At 33.5% G+C, this 26,858-nt stretch overlaps 1 protein-coding gene across 1 annotated transcript in view; it reads left to right on the top strand.

The window, feature by feature from the left end:
* Window positions 1-10,687: 10,687 nt before the first annotated feature.
* LOC140445517 (ATP-binding cassette sub-family C member 4-like) overlaps window positions 10,688-26,858 on the top strand; it is a 137,379-nt gene continuing 121,208 nt past the window's right edge. The window contains exon 1 of the mRNA XM_072537597.1: window positions 10,688-10,879. Coding sequence (XP_072393698.1) covers window positions 10,806-10,879 — 74 coding nt within the window. The 5' untranslated portion in view covers window positions 10,688-10,805. The remainder of the gene's footprint in view (window positions 10,880-26,858) is intronic.

The following is a 26,858-nucleotide window of genomic DNA, read 5'->3' as shown; positions in this document are numbered from 1 at the left end:
AATTCTACCCAGAGATTATCTTCCATTGTTTTTTGTATTAACCATTTATTTCTTTATTAACTTTAATTATTTCATTATTAACTTTAATTATTTCATTATTTGTCTACTTAACTAATTTTTTATATTTCATCTTGCGTTATTAACTCCGGTTATTATCCCTTCAGGATAATATACCGTTTCAATTGTTTAATTTGGCTTGTTCCCATTTATATATATTACTTATTTATTATATTTGAATTTAGAGGTGTTTAACAATATTGTTGGTCATATTGTAGGTTAGTATGATATATTTACTTGGCTATACGTTCTTCGAACGTTAGCATTATTTTGTTTAAGGTTGTTTTTTTAACCTAGATGTAGGTTGTACACTCTATATCAGAGTTATTCTGTCTAGTTTTCAACTTTTTATTATAGTTGTTTTCAACACTCTTTTTTTAAAATATTATATTGTGAAATTTTCATATACTTTTTGGTAACTTAGAGATTGTCAAAATCTAAGAAGTTATATTTAATAAACTTGAATTTGTTTTGCATATAATTTTTTATTAATATTTCCTTACCTTTTTACATTTACAGCATTTTTGTTTATTAGGTCAACTTTAATTAATATTAGCAGTATACGATACCTGGAAGAGTGACTGTTACTCTTTTTAGAGTATTATCCCTCTTCTGGCGCCCTCAATTTGTTTTCTTTGTTAATTTTCATTATATCTATTCATTTTTCTTATCTTCTTTCCTATCCATCATAGATATTTTCCTGATTTACTGTCTTTAAAAGGCATGCAAATTGGCCGTATCCATCCTTGAGTTTCTAGTGGTCATTCTCTTGCCTACATTGCTAGCCTAGCCACATTCCGTTCAATATTTTTTTTCATACTTCTTTACCTAATTGTTATCTATTTTACTTCTATCAATTTTATTCCATATATATATGTATATATATATATATATATATATATATATATATATATATATATATATATATATATAGACCACTCTTCTTATACCTCTCTCCTCCTACACACCCCAGTATTATGCTACAAGCATACAACTTTTTTGTTGCCCTCATTGATTCTTCTATTTTTCTCTGCTGTTGTTTCATGAATCTGGCAGTTGCTTTCTTATCAACGCCGCCTATAACCATTTTCCTGTCATTTCTTTGATCCAACAGAAAGTCTCTATCATTGATGAGAACTTTTTCACTCTATTTTCAAAACTGTTATTTCATTTGCTTTTGGGGTGTCTTTTCAAACTGAGGTAGTTTTCAAAATAATATTTTAGTAACAGAATAATCCGTTCCTTAGTTACGATTAGAATCGAAGTTTTTGTTCAAATATTAATAACTTCTTTAGAAACAATGGCATATATTTCTGAATTGGATGAATCCTTTCCATTATACTTTAATTTTAGATCGTTCGTCACAAACAAAATACATTTAATAACATCTCTTATAGTTGGTATCTGCCGATCGTCAAGTTCTTTGTAAGGTTCCATTATAGAACAAGTAGTCTCACTACGCCTAGAACTCATGATTTAAAACTCATAAAATCAGCTTTTGACAATAGAATAAACGCAACTGTAATGATGTTGAACGTCAAACGACGTGTCGACCACCCCGAGCCACCTTCTCCTTCTACTCATCTTTCTCCTACCATCAAAGCAGATTTGATGTAACCAAAGTTCACAGAATTATCTAAACTCTAACGGAACCTATAATACGACGCGGTATTGTACAATATTACAGTACAATCTCTATTTTAGTTTAGGAGCCGAAAAAATATCAAAAAATGACAATTTTTTAAAATTTTGAAGATCGGTAGAACCCTTAAGATATATTTTTCTTTTATTTTTAAAAATACTCTTACAATCTATTAGCAATTACATAAATTTTAAGAGGTCTTGCATTAAATAATGTTTTATATTTAGTTCAGGGTGCGAAATTAAGTATAGTGAAATATTACCATAAAAATGACAATTTTTCAAAACTTTAAAGTTCGGTAGAACCCTAAAGATATATTGTTATATATATTTTTAAATTATTGTGATAATTTACGAGCAATTACCCCAATTTTAAGAGGTATTGTATTAAAAAAAAAACAAAAAGCGATTTTTCGGGGCACCCTATTGTACATATCAAATAGTTTTATTTTAATATTTTCTAATGTATTGTGTAAAATAAAACCTGGGCCTCACAGACCCCACCCGACTGTTCATGTTATTTGCATGTACTCGATTATTCAAGAGTTAAATTTTACTATTCTTACTTCAATGCATTTTGCAAGGTAAAATTGAAGGAAAAAGGGCCCCAGGACGAAGAAGAATATCCTGGCTTGCTAACCTAAGAGCATGATATAGAAAGACCTCAACACAGCTATTTCGTAAAGCAACCAACAAAGTCATCAGAGCCGAATGATCGCCAACGTTCGGAACAGACAGGCACCCTAAGAAAAAGAAGAAATTTTACTATATGAAATTAAATTTTATATACTGAAAGAAAACATAAGTCGTAACTTTTGATTTCATTTGTCAAAAATTGTCTCTTGCATTTAATAACGTAATAAAGTAGTAGAAGCGCAATAAAAATGCTGCTTATTATTAAATTAATTGGCATTAGGTCAAGTAGTAACCCATAAGTTATTAGGTCAATTTACTTAATGAGAGTGGTATTTACTATAATAAAAAACGTATCTCAAAAATCAAATTTTTTAATTAGTGCGCTATCATTAATAATCCATAATAAATAAACTTCTAAAATACAAGAGAAAGCTTATGAATACGACATAGCACTATATAATATATACATATATATATATATATATATATATATATATATATATATATATATATATATATATATATATTTTAAAAATCGATATTTTTACCTCTACCAAAAAACAACAATCCCAAATCATGTAATGACTATAGATTGATAAGCCTAATGTGCCACCCTTTAAAGATTCTCTTGAAAATTGTTCAAAACCGAATTTATAAGAAATGTGAGGAGCAGATAGATGAAACTCAGTTTGGCTTCAGAGGAGGCATGGGTACAAGAGAGGCATTATTTGCGTTGACGGTACTCTTGCAGAAATGTCGGGAATATAACAAGAGTGCATATGTATGCTTCATAGACTTTAGGAAGGCCTTTGACCGAGTGCAGCATATGAAGTTAATAAATGAATTAAAAAACATCAATTTAGACAAAAAAGACATTGAGTTTATTAAGGCTATATACTGGAACCAGAAAGCAGTAGTAAAGGTGAACGATATAGAAACAAATAATATACCGATTGCGAGAGGGGTTAGGCAAGGATGCGTCTTGTCTCCGACGCTTTTCAACGTGTACTCACAGGTCATATTCAGAAAAGCGTTATGGGAAAGAAAAGAGGGAATAAGAATTGGTGGAGAAATCATAAACACCATGAGATTTGCAGATGACACGGTAATTATGGCTGAGAGTATAGAAGATCTACAAACTTTACTAGATGCAATAAATAGTGAATGCATTCAAATGGGACTTGACATCAACACAGATAAGACCAAATTTATGATAGTATCAAGGAGTCCAATAAATAATGAACAACTAACTCTTGGTGGACAGCAAATAGAGAGAGTGACAAAATATAAATATCTGGGAGCTTACATCAACACAGAATTAGATCCAGACCAAGAGATCCGGGTACGAATAGAAATGGCAAGGGCAGCGTTCTTAAAATTCAAACAATGGTTCTGTGACAAAAATCTGAATATTGCGCTGAGACTGAGGTTTGTTGAATGTTACGTCTGGTCGCAACTATTGTACGGGGTAGAAACATGGACACTAAAAGCGCAAATAGTTAAAAAGATTGAAGCCTTTGAACTTTGGATATACCGGAGAATGTTGAGAATCCCATGGACTGCCAGGGTCACCAATGAGGAAGTGCTGAGAGGAATGGGTCGAGACAAAAAATTGTTGAGAACGATAAAAGTACGCAAGACTGCATACCTTGGACACATACTAAGAAATAATAAATATAGTCTTCTGCAGGTCATCATGCAGGGTAGAGTCGATGGCAAAAAGGGAATAGGTAGAAAGAGGAAGTCATGGCTGCGAAATATTCGAGACTGGACAAACATGACTGTAGACGAATTATTCCACGTTGCAAAAGATAGAGAAGCCTTTAAAAATGTGGTCGCCAACCTCCGTTAATGGGGACGGCATAGGAAGAAGAAGATATATATATATATATATATATATATATATATATATATATATATATATATATATATATATATATAGACTTCAAACATCCTTTAGATAGTATGAAAAGAGACAAAATGCTGGAAGACATCCGAAATCTAGGTATACCACAAAATATATGAGCCTCATAAAAATGACGTTTCATCGTTCAAAAACCGGAGTTAGAGTAGATGGAGAACTGTCTCCCTGTTTGACATCAACATGGGGGTGAGACAGGGAGACGCACTTTCAACCATGCTGTTCAATCTAGTTATTGAAGCAGTCATCAGGAAAACCAATGTAACCGGTCATATAAACACTAAAACAGTACAAATTACTGCATATGCAGAAGATGTCGCCATTATTTGAAGAAGCAAGACACGACTAATGGAAACGTTTAAGGAAATTGATCCTGAAGCACAAAAAAAGGGCTTAACATAAACGATATAAAAACTAAGTACATGACCATCAAAAGTACACCTGAGAATGAAAATAATATAGCCATAGACAACTATACTATTGAACGTGTGGATGCCTTCACATATCCAGGCACAGAAATCAATCAGAAGAATTCCGTAAGTAGCGAAATTAATCCAGTGGAAATTGTACATACTATGCTAATCAAAGATTAATGACATCGACATTATTAGACAAAAGAACCAAAAAGACTATCTACAGAACTTTGATTAGACCCGTAGTAGCTAACACGAGGAACGACGAGGTTAATGAACTAAATGAAGGGTATGACGTTGTAAGATTTGTGAAAAGTCAAAAACTGTCATGGCTGAGAAATGTTCAGCGACAAGAAGTCACGAAAACGACAAAGAAGTTGTTACAGTGGAAGCCGGTAGGAAAGCGGAAAAAAGGAAGTCCCAGGACGAGATGGTTGGATGACGTGGAAGATGACCTGAAAACCATGAATATAAGACGATGGAGAAGAAGGGCCCAAGAGAGATTTGAATGGAAGGACATAGCCAGACAGGTAAAGACCCATTCAGGGTTATGATGCCAAAAAAAGAAGAATAAGTTAAGCAGTAAAACTTAAAAATACAGAAAACGTAGTATAAAGCTTCGCGCTAGTCTGCAGTACAGCCTACTGTATTACTTTTTTTCTTATATCTGGGTAGTCTCAGAAGTTCCCGGCCTAAATTTACGATAACGATACTTATTTGACAAATATCACTCTATTAAAAAGTACACAAGCAGTACGCAATCATATTCTACTGGATACCGTCGACTGAAATTGTGCGAGCTAGCAGACTTTTAAAAAAGTGTGGCACATCACATATTATTAATTGAAAATTTGGACATGAGAAAGATATGTGCAGGATGGGTGCCGCGAAAAGAAGTGTTGTGAAGATGTTTTAATTGAGTATTTAGCACAGTTTTACAGCAACAAAGTAGAAGGTTTATGCCGTTTCATAACCATGAATAAAACGTTGAATGAAAACAATTAAATCAAAAGGGGGATTGGCTCCAAACAAAGCGAAGAGAGTTCCGATGCGAAGCGAAGACTGGAAACGGTCCCGGTTTTTACTTCGTATCGAATCCGATACACAAATAATTTTCACTATCTTAAAAAAAGAAAAACTATTAACGACGAGTATTATAGGAACCTATTGCAACGTTTTAGCGATGAAATCAAGCAAAAACAGCCGCATTTGGCTAAAAAGAAAGTGTTGTTTCAGATAATGAAATAATTAAAGATAATGTGCCAACTCACAGATCCGTTATTACAATGGCCAAAACTCATTAATTAAAGTTTAAATTGCTACCTCATGAACCCTATTCCCAAAATTTAGTCCCTTCGGATTTGTTCGCTTAGTGGTCAAAGATGTTTTAACCGTGTTTTTTGAGGATCAAGACATATTATGAAAAGGCTCTCGAACTTACTCAACGTCGTTGGGAAAAGTGTATACAGGTGAAAGATTATGTTAAAAATAACTTTCTTTTCAAAATGTTTTTGTTTTCAATTACCATTTTTACTGGAAACACGCCACAATTTAAATTTAAAATAAGTTTATTAACGTTTCAATTTCCACTTCGGCAATCGTTCTCAATATACAAAACATTAATAAATTAAACACATTTTGTTTTTCATTAATTGGTGAAAAATTGTTCTAATAATTTAATTTTATCTGACTCATTCAAATCGACAATTCAGACATATTATACATTTTAAAGTAGACGACTTTAAAACGATATTGCCAATATTGCTGAGTTGCATAATATTGAGAGTTATGCTTGGTATACAAACGAGTCTAAAACTGCAGAAGGGTCTGGTGTAAAAATATTTAATATAAACATTTCTATTCCACCGATAAACTATATCTCTGTATTCGAAGAAGAGATTTACAATCCACAAGGAATCTACGTTCCTGTATTTGGCTGTATACCATATATTAAAAAATTAATTAAAATCCTTTGTAAAAGGTATATATTTAAAAACCCAAACGGGCTGTGTTAGACAGAACGTTTTCGGAATACATCATTCTATAGATTTACAATATCTTAACTGAACTGAACTCATCTGAAACGGATCAATATATGCATAGATAGTCAAGCAACCATAAGTGTTCCTAAGGTGAACTCTAGGCTGATGTGAGAATATCAAGAAAAATGCTATAGACTGGCATAACGAAACAGTATTAACTGGTAAGGGTTTTAACTCACCAAAATATACAAAGCAATCAAAAATCTGAAGAACTTGTAAGCAGAATTTAAGCTACAAAATACTTCGGTTCAGAGGTCCCACTTCCATGAGATTGCTAAAAGACACCATCTGCGACTAAAAAAAACCCTGAATCCAAACACAAAATAGCTCTTACTAGAAACGTGTACCTGGTCAAGAAGGCCGCAAAATTTATATTGGTCGAACATGTGCTAATAGAGCTGAAAACTGCGGTAAACAAGTAAGAATCAGCTCAGCTTCCTTACTGAATATGAAGTGATTCCTGCATACAATGAGTTGTTTCATGGAGACATAAGCTGTAATTCTATAGCAAAGAATTTCGAAGAACCAACCATATCTTATTGCACGGTATATTAGATCGCAGGCCCCAAAACTTTTTAGATACCACGGGACTTCAAAAATATAAAATAGGGTATCTTTCCTCTAAAACTGTACAAAACAGACAACCCGATGAGTTAACGGAGACAATAACAGCAATAGTGATAAAAATAATAAACGAGGAAGTTTATTAAGTAGTTTGTATGCTTGTTTGTCTTGTAATATATATTACAATGTAAGTTTCCCGAATAAGCATTCCTATTATTATTATTAATAGATGAAAATGCATACGGTAGTATTAAGGTTGAATGGATATAGTAGAAAGAGGCAAGTGGTGTGTTGTGTTACAAAAAAAAAATTCAATAAAGCTTAACGGAAAATTCTATAAAACAGTTATAATACTAGCTATGGTATACGGACTGATTGTTGCAGACATTAAAAAAAGAGGAACAACGAGTGCATGTGGCGGAAATGAGAATGTTTAGATAGATGACTGGAGTGACAAAAAAGGATAAAATTAAAAATGAGTGTATTAGAAAAATTCTAGGGGTGGCACCAATTTTTGTCAAAATGAAAGAGCATGGGTTAAGATAATTTGGTCAGGTTTATTGTCGAAATTGAATCACTCCTACGAGGAATTGCCAATTTGCGTATTCCTAGAAGGAGTAGGAGAGGACCTGGGGTAGACTTAGACTGAGAGGCTTAGGCAGGACATATGGATAAAGGAGATCCTCTAGAGCTGTACAAGATTATACTACTACAGGATTCATAATTCTGAAAGTCAATTGGCAGCGGTAAGACTAGCTTATAACAGACGGCTTCCGAAAGAAGATATATCTAAAACAAATTTAGAAGTGAAACCCTACAACCGATTGGAATAAAACTGTTATCGGTATTGACTTTCCATCTTCTTCTTTTGGTGTTTATTCGTTTCGAATATTGGCAATTATTCTGGCTATAATTATTTTATTAACTGATGCTTTAAATAGATTAGTTGTTGTTGTGGAAAACCATTTCCTCAGGTCTTTTAACCATGATATTTTTCTTTTCCCAATTCCTTGCTTTCCGACTACTTTGCTTTGAAGGATTATTTTCAGTAATCTATATTTAGTGCCGTTTCTCATTATGTGTCCGAGATATTCTAACTTTCTTCTTTTAATCGTATACATCACTTCTGCTTCTTATCCCATTATTCGTAGTACAGTCCCGTTGGTTATCTTGTCCGTCCATGATATCCTTAGGATTCTTCTGTATAGCCACATCTCGAAGGCTTCAAGTTTTTTCTCCATCGCTTTAATAAGTGTCCAGCTCAACATCGTACGAGCCTCACTTTAATCTCCAGATTAAGGTTGTGTGTGTCTTTTAAAGAGTTTGGCCATATTGTTGAATGCACTCCGAGCCTTCTCTATTCTACATTTTACTTCTTGTGAGTGATCCCATTGTTCCTCTACTATTGTTCCAAAATAGGTAAACTGTTTTAGTCGGTCCATTTTTGATAAGCAGTTGGATATCTCTAATTTTATTTTTGTTGATGACCATAAATTCAGTTTTTGATATGTTTACTTGTAGTCCAAATTCTTCACTTACATTATTTACTTTCTTTATTAGTTGCTTAAACTGTCTGCAAAAATAACGGTGTCATTTGCAGAGTGGATGTTTTTTAGGCGTTCATTATTTAAAAGGATTCCATGTTCGCAATTTTCCAAGTCTTCACTAAATATTTCCTCTAAATATAGGTTGAATAATGTAGGTGAAAGTATAAGTCCATGTCTAACGCCTCGCAAAATCTGATCGCTTTCGTTGGTTCATTGCCGAAATTGGACGTGTCAAATGCTTTTTGGCAGTCAACAAACCAGGTGTAGATATCGCAAGTCATATCTCTTGGAATAATACCTGTAGAATAAACAGTGCATCTCTCGTAGCTATGCCTTTCATTAATCCAAACTGTGTGTCTTTTATTTTCACTTCGCATAGTTTGTATATTCTACGATGTATAATTTTAAGAAAAAGTTTTAGTGTAGGTATGGCTCATTAGACTTATTAGCCTATATTCTCCGCAATTTTTCGCTTCCCGTTTCTTTGGTAACGAAATAAATTCTAATACTAGCCAATCTTTTGAAATATTGCCTATGTCATAGATATTATTGAAGATTTTACATAGTATTCTTAAAGATTCATCATCAAGAAGTTTAATAAATTCAGACTGTACTCCGTCTGGTCCTAGAGTTTCTTTAGTGATATTATGGCTGCTCTTATTTCTGCCACTAATATAGGTGGTCCTGTTTCCGTAGGTATTGGGTGCTGGTTCTCCCTCTCATTAAAAAATAAATTTCGTATGTAAATTTCCAGGTATTATCAATACTCTTTTTGTCCACGACTACCTCTTCGTTGTCGTTAACAAGTAAGTTTTACATTTTCCTGTAATTTCTCTTACCTTTTTTGCACGTTGAAGTCGTCGTATTTACTTCGTTGTCGTAGAATTTCGATTTCTTGGGATTTTTTCTCCAGTTCTTTCTGTTTGGCGCCTCTGAGCTTTCTCTTTATTCTCGTTGTAATGTATTTTACATAAAGTTATTGTTCTTGTTTTTCCTTTTTTCTTCCATCAGCTGCAAAATATCTGTCGTTATCCATGTCTTATTCTTACCTTCTTCGTTCTTCATAAAATTGTCTTTAATGTCGTCTATTGCTTTATTAAGGCATTCTAGCATCTCTTCGGTGCTTTCCGTTGTATTATAGATTTATTTAAATTTTCTATTTATTGTTTTGCTGACTATTTCTTCTACTTCACTACATTGCAGTTTTCTCATGTTATGTTTTTTAACTTTTTCCGCGTGTTTTCTTTAACTTGGTTGTATACACGCCTACTAAAGGATTGTTTTCAGATTAAATATCAGCGCCTGGGAAGGTTTTAACACTGTTGAAACTATTTCGATATCTATTGTTAACAAGTATATAGTCTGTTTGGTTTCTTATAATAACATCTTCTCCGTTGTCTCTGGGTGATTTCCACGTATACAGGCGTCTAGGCGGTAGTTTGTAAAATGCGTTTAGCACGATTAAGTCATGTTCAACTGTCCAGATACTCATTGTTTCTCTTCGTTGATTTCTCTCTCCTAATCCATAGGGACCAATATGTTGCCTTCTTTTCAGTTAACTATTTTAGCATTGAAATCTCCCATGACATTCTTGACTTTCCTGGCTTTCCATAAAACATATTATTAGTCAAAATTTCGTTTAAATGCCTTGTTTTACTGGGTTTTGTAATTTCATTGTCGCACTGTATATATATTTTACAGTATATATATTTAAATAATTTTAATATTAACACGTCATTGGTTTATAACAGTGTATTTAAAAAGTACGTGCTCATATTAGTCTAATTTAAGTATCAAAAACTGTAAATAATTTAATTAATTTACCATTTTATCTGTCGTGTTTGTTTAAACTTTTTATCATTTACATAAATGTAGTTTATTCATTTGAGTAGTGTCACTACAGTCGTAACTGAGTATTAGATAGTTTCCAATCTATAGTGATAATATATAGTGTAATGAGTTTGTTTCAATTTCTTTGGTAATCATGGATGTGGCGTTTAAGTTAAAAACGGAGAATCCCAAAAGACGGGCAAACTTCTTGTCGAAGTTATTGTTTGCGTAAGTTCTGGAAATCTATTAAAAATTGCGTTTTGGGATCAAAATATGCTTGTAGCTTAATCTTTTAAGCTCTTCAGCGGAATCTCGTAATCTCTTAATCTGTAGCTTAATTCTCATATAAATTTTTGAATTACATATTGAATATACATTATTTTTCTAACATATTTTGATTGATGCTTCTTTTAGATTTTCTGCTGGTTTGTAAAAAATAAAAATGTTACAAGAATCAACATTTAACAGAACTAGCTAAAAAAAACACAACAATTCATCTCACATAATATATCTTCTAAACACAGTTGTGAAGCTTTTTCCTTGTGGTATTTTACTTTTTAGTTCATATAGTCTAAAAATCACAGGTGTAAAATTTGTAAAAAAAAGTATAAAATACTGTTCCAAAATATGTTTTGAATATGAATTTATAATATTTAACAAATTATTTTGTTTTTCTTTCAGCCAATTCTTTCTTTTTCCTTATGTGCTGTTTCCATTATTGAGGACCCTTGAGTTAGAGGGAAACACTAATTTATTACCACTCTAATAATTTTTCACCACTAAACCACCCGTAATGGGAGCGATTCTGCCCGCTTAAGGTTCAAGCTAGCATAATTAAAAAAAAACCTTTCTATCTATGGCATATTTTTTAACCATTTTCCACTAATTTATTACCAACCTGATAATTTTTCACCCCCAAACCTATCCCTACTAGGAGTGATTCCGTTAGCTTCATATTTAAATTAGTAGAATTAAAAAAAATATTTATCATATTCCACAGTTCTCTGCTACTTTCTTACGAGTTTATTACCACACTAGTAATCATTCACCCCTCAACTACCCCTCATGAGAAGTCAATAATTCTGTTGGGTTAATATTTAAGGTGAAAAAATCATTTACAATTTCACTGTCCTCTACTTATAACTAAAATATAAAAGTGTTCTGTTTGTTTACTAAACTTTGAGCGCTAGCTTAATATTCGAGCCAGCGGAATTAAAAAAAAATTATGATATACCACAGTATTTTTATCCCTCAACTAACTCTTGTGGGAAGGCAATAGTTCTGCTAGGTTTAAATTAAAAGTGAAGAAGTTTTTTTTATAATTTTACTGTACTCTATAACTAAAATAAGAAACTGGTCTCTGAAACTGGAAAAATTCCACCACCTACACATTTATGCTAGTTGAGTACAAAGCAAATCTTTTCGGAAATATGAGATACTACAGTGTTGTGCTAGATTTGTACTAATTTAGTATCATTCTAGTATTTTTAACCATTTAACTACCCTCTATGAGGAGTCAATAATTCTGCTAGCTAAAATTTAAGGTAATAAAAAATCACTTTTTACAATCGTACTGTACTCTACTTATAACTGAAAGTATAAATTGCTTGCCAGGTTTTTACTGAATTTGATATACCCTCATACATTTTGACCCTCTAAGCCACAGTTAATGGAAAACATTCAACAAGCTTCACATTCACGCTAGCTAATCAAGTCACAAGTCATTTTTTTCGCACCTACCGTAATTGAAAACATTCTGAAATGTTACTATGTGCTAACTAACATTTATTTTTTAAATGTTTAAATATTGAAAATACAAACATACTTTATTCTAAACAATATAAATTTTAACTGTTTTAAACATTGACTCGTGAGTCATGAGTACATGGCTGAGCGAAATCTAATCGTGAGTCCCTTTTATGAATATAAAATAACTGAAATCAAGTGAGTTTTAGTAAATACAATGGAATTGTTATATTTCATACAATAATTACCAAGTAAGCGATTAAAGCATTTGTATTTATTAGGTACATGCATAGACTCAGAGCCAATTAAGGAGTGGAGGCTGCAGTAATAATCAGATATTAGATTAATACCGCCCTCTTCTATATTATTTATCTTTGGCAATGAATTGTAATAGTTTTTGAGTATTTTTTAATAGTAAAAATCAGTGCATTCATCTACGATCACGTTTAGAGTTGATTTTCAACTCTTGAGATGCGAAAACGTGCATTTTTTTTTATACCGGACGAAAAAGTACGACTTTACGCTCTCAAAATTAGAACGTAAAGTGTGGAATTTACGCCCGGTGTGTTAGATGAAAAATATGAAAGTTTAAAGTAAAAGTACAATACAAAAAAATGATTAAAAATACCTTTTTTAATTTTGTTTGTCAGTTCAAAATTCAACCAGAATTGGTGGCTTCTCATAGAGAGGTAAACAATTGTGAAGGTGGTAAATGAATTGCAAAGCTTTTTAGAACACTGTGGTATTTGAAAATGACTTTTTCATTTTAACCTAAGCTACTACGGCACGGGATAGTTGAGAGGCGAAAAATGAGTAAAAATCGAGCAGAATCATGTGGTATTTCAAATTTTTTATTTGAATTAGCTACCTTAATATTCGAGTTTCCGCTTAATAGCTTAATATTGACTTCCCACAAGGGATAGTTATGGGGTGAAAAATTATTAGAATGGTAATAAATTCGTTAAAATTTAGCAGAACACTATCGTATTTAATATTAATTAATATTAAGCTAGCAGGAACGTTTGCAAATAAGATTGGTTTAGGGGTACAAAACTATCAGAGTGGTTAAATGTTAATAAAAACTTAACAAAACTTTCTTTTTATTTCAGTTATAAGGAGAGGACAGTGAATTTGAAAAAAAAAAGAATTTTTTACCTCAAATTTTAATCTAATAGAATTATTGACTTTCCATAACGGGTGAAAAATTGCTAAGGCGGTAATAAATTCGTTAAAATCTAGCAAAACACCATGCTACATCATAAATATATTTTTTTAATTGTGCTAACTTTAATCGTAAGCCAGCAGAATCGCTACCCTTAAGGGTGGTTTGGTGAAAAAATATTACGTAGGTTAAATTGGATTTCGCTCATTTATTCCCGCTATCTTTAAAGTCCTTCATTATTGGAGGTTAGCGATGATGGTGGCAAACATTTCTGTCTTCAGCTGTACGCATAAGTTTTTTAAAATGTACATAGTCCTGTCGTTTCTAATATTAAGCCAGGACAATTTTTTTATTTCAGTACCTCGGTTTCTTTCTATTTTACTCTTAGTAATTATTTGAGGAATGTTGTGCATTTCGTTACCTAGCAAATTACCAAATAACTAGATTATTTTCTTATTTTAATCTTTTTCAATAATTTTTTATTACTAGGCTTCACGGGATCATTATAGCACTTTTTGATAACAAACAGCAACATCGGTCACCTGCTATAGCCTTTTTAATGAATGGGTTTAGATTAGATTAGATTAAGAGAGGTGGCCTTTCGGCCTATTCCACTGCGACCTTTTCAGATCTATTGTGGTCCTCTAGTCCTAGATAACATTCTCTAGCCTGACCCTTTTTATAAAGTCTAGTAGCTTCGAGACTGTACCTTCCATGTAGCTATTTGCCGGTGGATTTTCTTCTCCTAATGCACAGAACCGCACATTTGCCAGACTGTCACACTGACATAAAATGTGCTCTGCTGTTTCTTCTTCGAGGTGACAGAATCTGCACAGGTCATCACCTGGTAATCCCATCAGCTTCAAGTGCCTATTCAGCTTACAGTGCCCTGTTAGAAGACCTACTATGACCTTGACTGTTTTCCTGTCTTTGCTTATTAGGTCTGCCGTAAATTTTGGCGAATGTTGTGTAATGAACTGTTTCGCCTATCTTTGTCCTGGTGAATTCCTCCACCATTTCAGAGATTTGCGAGCTACCAACTTCCTTGTAGCCGTTCTTGTTACTCATTTAGCAACTCCGCAGAAGGGTTCCGGTCCAATGAATGGCAATGATGAGCCTTGTTTGGCCATTTTATCTGCTTTTTCATTGCCCTTATGACCCTCGTGCCCCGGTACCCAGGCTACCGTAACCTTGTTACGGTCTCCTAGTTTATTTAGGGCACACACGCAATCCCATACTAGCTTAGAATTGACCTCTACAGAATTGAGTGCCTTAAGCGCTGCCTGACTATCTGTGAAGATGGCAACTGAACAGAACGTTCTTTCCTGCCTTTCTATTTCTTCCACGCAGTGATGGATTGCAGTTATTTCCGCCTGGAAAACTGTCACATCCTTAGATAGACTTACCGGGAAATCTATCCCTTGATTTGTCCCTACTATGCCGGCTCCCACACCCTCCGATGTTTTTGAGCCATCCGTGTACCAGGTAGCAGCAGCTTGTATGGGTACACCTTTATTCCAGTCTTCCTTGCCTGGTATCTTAATTGTGAACTTATTGTCAAAGCTATATCTCGTAACTGTTGCATCGATAGGTTTCCCCATCACAATATCGGCTTTTAGCTCCTCGATTAGCTTTCTGTTGTCAGTACCATGCATCTGGCTTATAGGTCGCTGACTATGGATTAATCTGTGCATCACGGATCTGGCTTCGCCTTGTATAAAGATATGAAGTGGTGGTAGATTCAACAGGACTTCCAGCGATGCAGTAGGAGTTGTTTTTAAGGCCCCCGTAATACACAAGCATGCTAGCCTTTGTGTATTACCTAGCAGCCTTATTGCTCCCACTTGCTGCGTCTTTGTCCACCACGTCACCGAGCCATAGGTTATCATGGGTCTAATAACCCTTGTATATAACCATAGAGTCATTTTGGGGTTAAGTCCCCAATTCTTACCTCACATTCTTCTACATCTGCCCAAGGACATAGTAGCTTTCTGTGTGGTTTTTAGAATGTGAGTATTCCATGTAAGCCTATGATCAAAATATACCCCAAGGTATTTTGTTTCTTTGGCAAATGAAATCTCTGTTCTTCCCAGCACCGGTGGTTTTAGGCCTTGTAGTGCTGTTTTTTTGGTGAAGTTGACAATTTGTGTTTTCTGAGCATTGACTGATAGAGAATATCATGGACAGCAAGGATCACGAACAACGAAGTTCTAGAAAAAATGAAGAAGGAACCAGAGATTGTGTTTACGATCAAATGCATAAAATTGCAATATCTGGGACACGTTATGAGAAATCAGCACCGTTACTCCCTGCTGCAGTCTACATTGCAAGGTAAAGTCAAAGGTAAGCGAGGACCCGGTAGAAGGAGAATATCATGGCTGCGGAATTTAAGAACATGGTTTAAGAAAACCTCAACGGAGCTGTTTCGAGCCGCAGCGAGCAAGGTCATGATTGCCAATATGATTTCCAACATCCGAAACGGATAGGAACCAGAAGAAGAAGAAAAGCATTGACTATCAAGCTCTCTTGTTTACACCAGTCGTCAACTATATTTAGGGCTGCTTGCATTCTCTCAGACACTACCTGAGCAAACCTGCCCTGACAACGATTGCTATATCGTCAGCATATCCTAGACAATAAAAGCCTTCTGTGGACAGATTTCTGAGGAGATCATCTACCAAGGTTGCCCAAAGTAGAGGGGACAGAACTCCTCCTTGTGGACAGCCTCCACCTACTTTTGCTTTGATGGTTGCTTTACCCAGAGTGGACATTACTGTCCTATTCTCCAGGGATGCCCTTATCCATCTGCATATTACCGCAGGTGCGCCTCGTCTACTCATAGCCCCTATCAAAGAGCTGGTGGTAACATTATTAAATGCCCCTTCTATATCTAAAAAAGCGGCCATTGCTATCTCTTTGTCTTCCATTGACTTTGAGATAAGCCTATTAATGAATGGGTTACCAAGTGATTCGTTATTTGACTAATAGTCTTTCATTCTCGGTAATTTGTTGTAGCGCATAATCACGGTACAACCAAGAACGATCATTATCTCGTAGTGATCACTTTCTTTATTCTTTTTTTTATTTTGGTCTTGTGCAAGTCTTCTCTTCTGAATCAACCATATTCATCAGAATCTGAGCCGGGAAAAGATTTCTCTGATCACTTAGCTCTTCAACGATGTTTTTCAGTTCTTATTGTGTTAAAGAACGTCTGGCCGTAATTCAGGAATTGCAAAGAGTAGAACTGTTGTCACTATTTAGAGTCAATATAATTGCAGAACACCTTTTTCTAGAAAATTTGAGGTTATATAATCTCATTGTTACATAATATAACGAAATGTTTAGTAATATGGTTTGGTAATATATGATTAAAGTAAATTTAGGGAACCACTAGAACTTTTTTAAATTTTATAGGACATATAAGTCTATACAGTACCGAAATGGTTAAGAAAGTTGGCTATATTTACGGCTATCTTTACCTTTAATACTGCTGCCCTAAACAGCTCACCAAAGCTACAATTGTTTCAAATTGTTTAGCCAGGAACAATCGTAAATGTTTAATATCTTGGACAAAATCAGTCTTTTTTAGAAAATCAGTTAATGCGGAACTTATTTCTACTAAACCTCTTGCTGCTTCAAGCTCAAGCCACAAATAAAAAACAAGAAGTTTTATTAAATATCTGTCACATAAAATCCATAAAAATTCAGTTGCTGAGCATAGAATGCTTCCGTAATAGGTGCTTTTGATTAAAGAGAAAAATTTGAGATATTAAACATGTTACAGGTCAAAGCAATATACCAATCTGTCAGCAGATTCCTCCTTCATTAATTTAAAAAACTGCTTCGCTCGCGTTTTCTGAATAGTTAAATATAATGATATTTATTTCGGTTAACAATAGTTCTGTACATTCAATTTTTTTTATTTATGCACACAATTATTTTTAAAATTCAGTAACTTTGGATCTGAATCTGAATATCTAAAAAGAAAAACAAATTAAACCACAAAAACACAACATAAACTGCAATTTACCATATTTCTCTCTTATGTTCATTTTCCGTAGTAATTATTTTTCTTTTTATCGTTCCTCTATTTGTATCATCCACTATTATGAAATTGCAAAACAACTTATTAAGCACTAATAATATCAGATACTGTTCTTTTATCAGATTCTTACAATGCCTGATTGCAAAATAAAGTCATTACATGGTAAAAAGCATTTCAATACAAACGAATTGTATTTTTTCCAAAATAGCGCTATTTGTTTGTCTCTCGCTAATGAAGAAACTGCGTTTTGTTTATCTATGTGATTTTTAAAGCAAAAAATATACGTGAAATACCCAGATGTAAACTGATGGTTCAAAACCATCCGAAGGTATGGGAGCGTCTGTAGTAACTCTAGAGAAGGTCCTTAAATTCAAACTATCTGATATTAGTATGCACTATCTATACAGCTGAACTGTGTGCTCTCTATCGCGCCGTAGAACTGATCAATCTGACAACAAACTGCAAATATATTATATTAACAGACTCACTTAGTGCCATGCAAAGCATCCGACAACTGTATCCAAAAAACCCGCAAAAAAAAAAATAAAAACGGTCTTTCTTCAGGCTTATATCAATCATAATGAGATAAATTTCATCTGGATCCCATCCCATATAGGAATAAAAGAAAACGAAACTGCTGACCATAGTGCGAAAGACGCGATAGTGAGTGACGTTCCGAAATCGTAAACACACGTTCAACGGATAAAAAAGCTTATATAAAAAAATCAATCTTAAGTGCTTGTTAAAATAAACGGAATGTGTAGAATTCAAAATAAAACAAGTAAAACTCATCATAGAGACATGTAATGTGTTACCTACGTCAAGAAGCCAAGAAATAATAGTAACGCGCCTCAGACTCAGACATACTAGGTTAAAGCTTGATTACTTAATTAAAAAGTGCGAACGGCCGCGATGTGAAACGTGTAATACGACACTAACAATAATGCACATAATATGTGAATGTCCCCTCTATAATCAACAACGAAGTAACAACAAGATACCAGGAACATTTCTAGAAGCTCTAGGTGCAGACTGTAACTTTAACAATACTCTGAATCTCTTGAAAGACATTAATAAGTACGACAATATTTAATAAACCAAATTGTAATGCAGTAATTGTACCTAATGTAATCCATTAAATTTTCGCTAATGGCCATATGGCCGATGCGATTTTCTAAATAAAAAAAATGACTAAAAAATTTCTCCCACTTGGAAATATAATTCAACCGAAAAATATAATCTTCTCTTCTAAATTATCTAATAATCGCATATGTATGCATTTATCCAATAAACAAATAGTGGACGATTTTATGAATATTCATGGTCAAATATAAATACAAGGTGAAATTGTCAGAGCAAGAAGGTTAGTTACACCAGCGGAACGACTTGTGCTCTCTGGCGTATGTCCTTCAATACCACACGACTTGCTAATCAATGAGTTACAAAAAATCGGCATAGTTCCTGTCTCCCCTATGACCTTCCTCAAAATAAGTGCTTCTATACCTGAATAAAATCACATCCTTAGTTTTCGAAGACAAATCTATATCAGTCCTCACAATCTAACACTACCAGTCATTTACTCTTGTTTTTAACAACATGACATATAGAATATTCATTTCTCAAGACAGTTTAGTTTGCTTTAGATGCAAGAAGCCAGGATACATCGCTTCACAGTGCTCCGAACCACTAGCCCAACCAAAACAATGAAGCATCGGTATCCAGCGCAACAAATATATCCTTGCAAGCATCCAATGACACAAACCCCTCCCAGTGTGAACAAATGTCTATTTCTAATATCCCGGAGATACCGAACAAAGTATATGCATCAAACACCACCTAAAGTCCAAGCAAAATCTAAAAAAGCTAAAATTAGTTCAGCAAGCACTTCTGAATGCTCATTTTCTCTTTTACTTGACCCTGCTAAAAACTTCATAGAAAATCACCCTCTACCTTTCCCTCTAAACGTTGATTAACTTAACATGCTCCTAATAAATATCACGGGGTCAACAGATTCTATAACCACAATTAAAGAATATACCACAGATCTATCAGCTTTATCCCATATGCTCAGTCAAGTTTATCCCCATTTAAAGGAAAGATCCATAAAACGTAAATTCACGTCCATAAGGAAAAAAAATCCATAATTATCTTAACAGTGAGACATCGGAAGCGGAAAGTGACACATCTCAGTTAAGCCAATATTAAATTCAAGTCTCTACTTCAGTGGAATATTGATGGTTTTTTCCATCGCCTTGCTATGCTCCAGCATCTAGTTGGTGAACAATCTCCTGATGTAATATGCCTACAGGAAACTAATCTGAATCCCCCCAAAAAATATAACTCCAACGAATATGACTATTTTCGCAAAGACAGGATAACAAATAATAATTTTTCTTCAGGCGGTGTAGCCACATTAGTAAAAAAATCACTATGGGCGAAAGAATTTCTAGTGGCTACAAATCTGGAAGTTGTAGTCGTGGAAATACAATCATCAAACAGGTATTTTATTTGCAAAGTTTACTTACCCTCCAGTCGTCAAGTAACGTACAACGATTTAAAGGAGTTATTCAATCAAATACCATCCTCTCGCATCATCGTGGGAGATTTAACTAGCCATAATATTATTTGGGGTTCCTCTTATTCAGATGCTAGAGGAAAAATTGTCGAAAATTAAATATCAGATTTTCAATTGAATTTTCTTAATGACGGATCTCCAACCAGATTTAACATTAATACCGGAAATTCTTCAGCAATTGATCTAAGTCTTTGTGACCCTGCACTCACACCTCGATTATTTTGGGAAGTTTTACAATACACTTATGGGAGCGACCACCATCCTATAGTTACAAAAAAACTCTATGGCTCTGACCCATGACGTTTTCATACCCAGATGGAAAACTAAAACTGCTGATTGGTTAAAATTCGAAAATTATATCAACAACTCAATGCCTAACTGTAAAATGGCTGGAAGCATTGATGAATCCTTACACAATTTGAATAGCATTATCATAAGTAGTGCTGAGGAATTCGTTGGAAAATCAAAAAAGACAAAGAATAATCAGATTCCTGTACCTTGGTGTAACTCAGAATGTGGAGCAGCTATTAGAGCAAGTAAAACTGCATTTAATAAATATAAAAGACATAAAACACCTGAAAATAAAACCATGTTCAAATCACTTAAAGCTAAGACACAACTTATTATAAAACAAGCTAAGAAGGTTTCCTGGTCCAAGTATGTTTTAGAAATAAATACCTCAACTCCTGTCAGCGAAGTGTGGAAAAAAATAAGAAAATTTCTGGTGTGAAATACACGCCAATGATTTCTAAATTAAAAGTTGACAATAGGATTTCAATTTCTCCTCAAGAAATAGCTAATACCTTAGCTGAATCTTTTAGAGAAATGTCTTCAAACAGTAACTACAATGATACATTCCTTGAAAGGAAAATAATAATAGAAAATACTGATCTCTTGCAAATGACAATTTAAATGATCCATTAGATCTACCTTTCACTTTTGAAGAACTGGAAAATGCTTTATCCGAATTAAAAAATACTAGCCCGGGCCCAGACGATATCCCGGCAATATTTCTAAAACTTACTCAGCAAAATTATTTATTCTTCAACTTTTTAACTTAATTTGGCAAAATAATAAATTTCCATCAATTTGGTCTAAAGCTATTATATTACCTTTTTTAAAACCTCAAAAATCAATCCTAGAACCTGACTCATACAGACCAATTAGCTTAACATGTTCTATGAGCAAATTGATGGAAAAAATGGTAAATCTTAGATTAACGTGAACATTAGAATTATCAAATCGTTTAGTTCCGGAACAAAACGGTTTCAGACAAAATCGTTCCGGCATTGACAATATTCTTGATCTAGAATCTGACATTCATGAAGCGCTAGCAACCAAACAACATTGTATTGCAATATTTTTCGACTTGAAAAGGGCATTTAATACTTGTTGGAAATTCAATATTCTGAAAGAACTACATTCATGGAATATTCGTAGAAATTGCCTGAAATTTATTAAAAACTATTTACAGAACCGGTCTTTTTGCGTAAGAGTACATAATTACTTACTCAGAGGGGAAAAGTGAAGAAAATGGAACACCCCAAGGATCAGTCCTAAGCCCTACTTTATTCTTAGTGGCAATAAATAATATTATTAACAACCTTACTAAACCTCTAAAGGCTCGACTTTGCGCAGATGACCTTGTTGTCTATATCAAAGGAAATAACACCGAATCAATGACAAACGCTTTGCAGTGTTTTCTAAACCAATTAATACAATGGTCTCTAACGACCGGATTCAAATTTTCAATAACAAAAACATCAGGTATACTCTTCTCCAAAAAGGTTTCATCAATGCCCCTACATTAAAATTATACAACACTATGCTACCATTTAAATCAACAGCAAAGTTCTTAGGTATGTGGTTCGATTAAAAACTTACTTGGCAAGAACATATAAAACAAACAGTTTTAACATGTAATAAAAGACTGAATCTAATGAAAACATTGGCAAACCGAAATTGGGGATCAGATCAGGAGACTCTGTTGAGAATATATAAAACACTAATTAGATCAAACGAAACGAACAGTATTTCAAACGAATACCAATAACTATCTACCTTAGACTATCGAACAGCCCAAAGTCATTACAGCGTTAAGTATATATAATAAACATGAAACTAGTCCTATTATTTTTAAAGTTAAACTAAATTCAATCCTAGATCAACAATACAATGAGTGGATTAAAATTTATACAGATGCATCCAAAGGTGAACTTGGCGTTGGAGTAGCAGTGGTAACACCAAATGACACTTTTCAATTTAAACTTTCTCTAAATTCCAGCATCTATACTGCAGAACTATTTGGTTTGCCCAAAGCCATCAAGCAAGTAAATATTAAAAACATCCCTTGTTGTCTAGTCCTTTCTGACTCTCTCAGCGCAGTCAAAGCTATGCAAAATGTATACCCTAAACACCCCATTGAGAAAATTATCAGAGCCAAACTAATTAAAGCTCAAGAAAATTTTAGAAGAGTCCACTTTCTATGGATACCATCTCATATAGGCATAGAAGGGAATGAAGAAGCAGATACTAGTGTCGGAGACGAAGTACAATTTATATTCAATGTGAAGCATTCTTTAGGATGAAGGACAAGATTACACTTATGACAAATAAAATTTGCCTTTTTATGGCAGTGTACGCATCTTCGTTGCTGTTCTTGATATGTTACTAAATGATCCAACCTATCATAACGTGAGTGTTCCCATTGATTGCTTGGCGCTTTTGAAGGTCCCCTTTTGGTGGTTCGCTTGTGCGTTTCTAACAGCTCAACTGCAATAGCCTTTCGGAATGCTAACTGGTCAAGTTTTTCGCCATCCTGTGTTTGCAAGTGGTATGCATTCTGAACTGCCATATCGACACAATGGGATATCAAAGGAAAATACCACTTTTTTTCCTCTTACATTTGTTCGATACAGAGCAATATTCTGGTTGCTTCTGTCAACTCCACCCATGTTTTCGTTGTACAGCTGTATGGGCTCTATGAAGACACGTTCGATGCAAAAGTAACGACACTATTATCATTCCAATTACATATTATACTATCAACGTCTACCATGGAATAATCAAAAGCACCTCTCTCTAGTTTTTTCATCTCTTTTATTGTTTTTAGGGGACATTCTGGAATTCTATTTACTCTTATGGTACCTGTACCTTATATGTTTCTGAACTTCAATTCTTTCAGGAGAGACAAAGATGTGAAGTAGTTATCAAAAAACAAATGAAAAAGCGCCAATGGCATCTTCTGTAAAACATCGGCGTATTTGAGAACAACACTTGACTCTAAACCTAAATGACTATATTTTGGTGGTAGAATTGAAGATGCTCCCTGATATGGATCAAAATAAATGATATATCCAAGTCTTGTTGCTCCAACCCAAAACTTGTAGCCCCAGCGAATGGGCTTTCCATGGATGAATTGTTTGCAACTATGGCATCCAAAATAGGGCACCATAGCTTCATTTATACTGTGGTATTCTTCTATTGGAGCATATTCGAAGAATTTTTTGTTCAGAGTTTCGAAGATTGGTCTAATTTTAGAGAACTTAACTTGCTTATCCAGTTGGGTGTTATCATTGCAGTGAATGTTTGTCATAATACTGTCATAATACATTGTATATTGAAATCGATCTCTGGATATAGCTGAACAAACTACTTTATTATTTGTATCATCAGAATTTTGCCAATACATTTTTCTTCTAGCAACAGAGCAATAACCACTAAGCAGTAATATACCAATGAAGCAGAACATTTCATCAGTAGATATATCACCTACACAATTTTTTTGTTGGGCATATGTATTACTATATTCCGTAATTAGCTTAACTATATCAGCCATAAACAATTTAAATATCGTTGCTGGTGAACGCTGATTGTTTACGGATTGAATTGGAATCCATGTAGAGAAATTCGATTGTAAATCTCGTTTTGAGTACTTGAATTTTATAAATTTCTTAGGTTTGTGTTCAACAAAGTCTGCTAATGACTTATCATCATCTGAATCAGATTGATTTGGTAGAATAACTTGACACTCTGCCATAAGTTGACATCCAGGTAAATTCTCAATATCAACATTATCTTCTTCACCCGAATCCTCATCGGTAACGTCATCGTTAGAATTTTCAGTAGGCAAAATTGCAATGCTATCTGGAATGTCAATATCTTTTTTTTCTATTTCTAGTAGCTCCGCTAGCGGAAGGGGCTTTTTCAGTACGAACGACTGAGAAAAATAAAAAAACATTTATTAGTAATACAGAACACTATAGACGCTGATTGTCCTACTGGCCTTTTAAAAGAACATGATAGTTTGAGCACGTGTTATGATATTATTACCGACAAAAATTCTTTTGTATATGCGTTAAATAATTATTTCATTTCTAAACATTATATTTTATCACGATCCGACATCACTAATTATAAACAAAACAAAAATAGCTTACCTAGCTTTATCCGTTTCAAGTAGCTGAAATCACTACTACACAAAACTTCCTGACACACTGAAAATTATTTACTAAATGATTCATAATAAGATTCGATGGGTAATATGATAATTTAGGATAGTAAAACTAATACGGCATCTACATTTGAAAGGTTTAAATTTGTAATGTACTAGAAGAAACCTTCTGGCCTTTATAAAGAACGGTAGGTTCAAATGGGTTAATTAATTGTTACAAATGTTCAATTGTTCACAAATTGTAATTAATTGTTACAATGATTGATTGTTACAAATGTTAATTTAATATTATGACAAATGTTACAGGAATGTCGCTAATAACCTTTGGGTGGATGCGACTTTGTTTCGTTAAATAAAAAAAAAATTTCCGCTAGATGACCTTGCCCAAAAACAAATTACCAAATCTTTGAATATTTTTATCGCTGTATATTCAATCTTTATTTGCTACAAAATATTGTTAATACCAAATATCGGGACACATTTCAGATTTAAAATACAGTCTACAAATACTGATATTCGTTAATTTTTTTAGAATTTTATTGATGCCGGTGAATGCCCTGTTGGGATATTTCATGATGTTAGCAAGGCATTTATTTGTGACGGTAATCATTTACTTATTAATAGGTTGGGAAATATTACAATTAAAGAACACTCCTTAAAATAAATAGAGCTCGACTTATAAAACATATTATGTATATTTGGCAACTGTAACAGAATATTCAGCAAATATTTGGAAATCTGAGTTGTAATCGGCATTCCGCAAGTTTCGGTTATGGTGCCGTATTCATTCCCATTTACTTAAATAACATTGTGTTAAAAAATTTCTTTGTACAGTTTATTCTATATGCAGATAATACTTCTATACTTATGTTGGATAAATCATATAATATTAATCCAAAATAATTGTAATGAAATGTAACGCTTGAGTAATTGTAATTATTAGTTTTATTCAAAACATTAGTATCTTAATTACGAAAATACACACACTACGCACTTCCATATTAAACAAAACCAGCTGTCAGATGTTAAGTTAAGAAATCGATTTTAAACTAATTGAAAAAGTGCAATGCATAAAACTTTTGGGTTTGTTTATATGTATCGATATACAAGTACAGCTGTATCGAGGCACAGCGATGATTTTGAAATTAAATACAATCAATTTTTTTTGAAACCTCGGATTTGCTGGCATTTTTTGAATAACTAGCTATAAGAATTATTTTATGACAAATTTAATTAACAGCGCCTGTGTTTGTTTATTTTTGAAATTGGTGTTTTTAGACATTTTATTATGAATAATTTTAAAACGATCACACTCATAATACCAGAAAAAACCTTTTGTCTTTTTTTACTTACACAAAACCGTATTAACTATCAAAAGTTATTACTTGGCGTTAAAAGATTATAACACAATATAAGTTTGTGTACAGATAAAGTTAGACAAATTTACAAACTTAACAAATTATTACATTTTATAACAAAAATTTATATTTTTAAGATTTAATTTAATTGTACTGGATACATTTTAATCTATTGTTAAACTGACTTAATGCTTTGAAATAGATAATATTGTTTAATTTTCACCGTCACGAGAAGGCGTTACTGGTAGCGTCACGAAATTGCGATTCTTTACATTGCTTCACTACTGTCAATCAACTAAATTAACTATCAAATGATATTTATTTATATTTTAATATTAAGTATCGGCAACACGGTAACCAAAACGTAAACAAATATTTTATTTGTCGTCTGCAATAAACTCATTTTCTGAGAGTTGTAACGGGAAATAAATTATTGAAAATATCCAGTGAACAATATAAGACATTAAGTGAAGGAGAGTGCTAAGAAAAAACTTTAAAATCGGTGAAATTACATCCGAAAACACCAAGGCCCTATAAAAAGTAAGATCGCTGTAATTGATAAGCCTAATTAACATCAAAGCATAGAAACGAAACTCTGACCTTTGAAATTGCGACGTTGCCGTTGTGAGTAGACTTTCGGGGTAGACACAGAAAAATAACAACGGTTAATAAACATAAAATAAATACGGTAAACGCTGTCTTCTCTGAACTGCTAAGGTGGAAGACAGTGTTTGGCGCCGGAAAATGGAAAAATATATGAAAAATTTAGACAGTGATGATACACTTTCAGAAGGAGGGGCAAAAAGGAAGGACAGATATAAAGACAGCGAGGAAGAAGATAACATTTTCAGAAAGAGCAAGAAGTTTT

This window comes from Diabrotica undecimpunctata, chromosome 7 (genome assembly GCF_040954645.1).
Source record: "Diabrotica undecimpunctata isolate CICGRU chromosome 7, icDiaUnde3, whole genome shotgun sequence".
NCBI classification, from domain to species: Eukaryota; Metazoa; Arthropoda; class Insecta; order Coleoptera; family Chrysomelidae; genus Diabrotica; species Diabrotica undecimpunctata.
The sequence above is the reverse complement of the archived record's forward strand: the minus strand, read 5'-3'. Positions and strand labels throughout refer to the sequence as shown.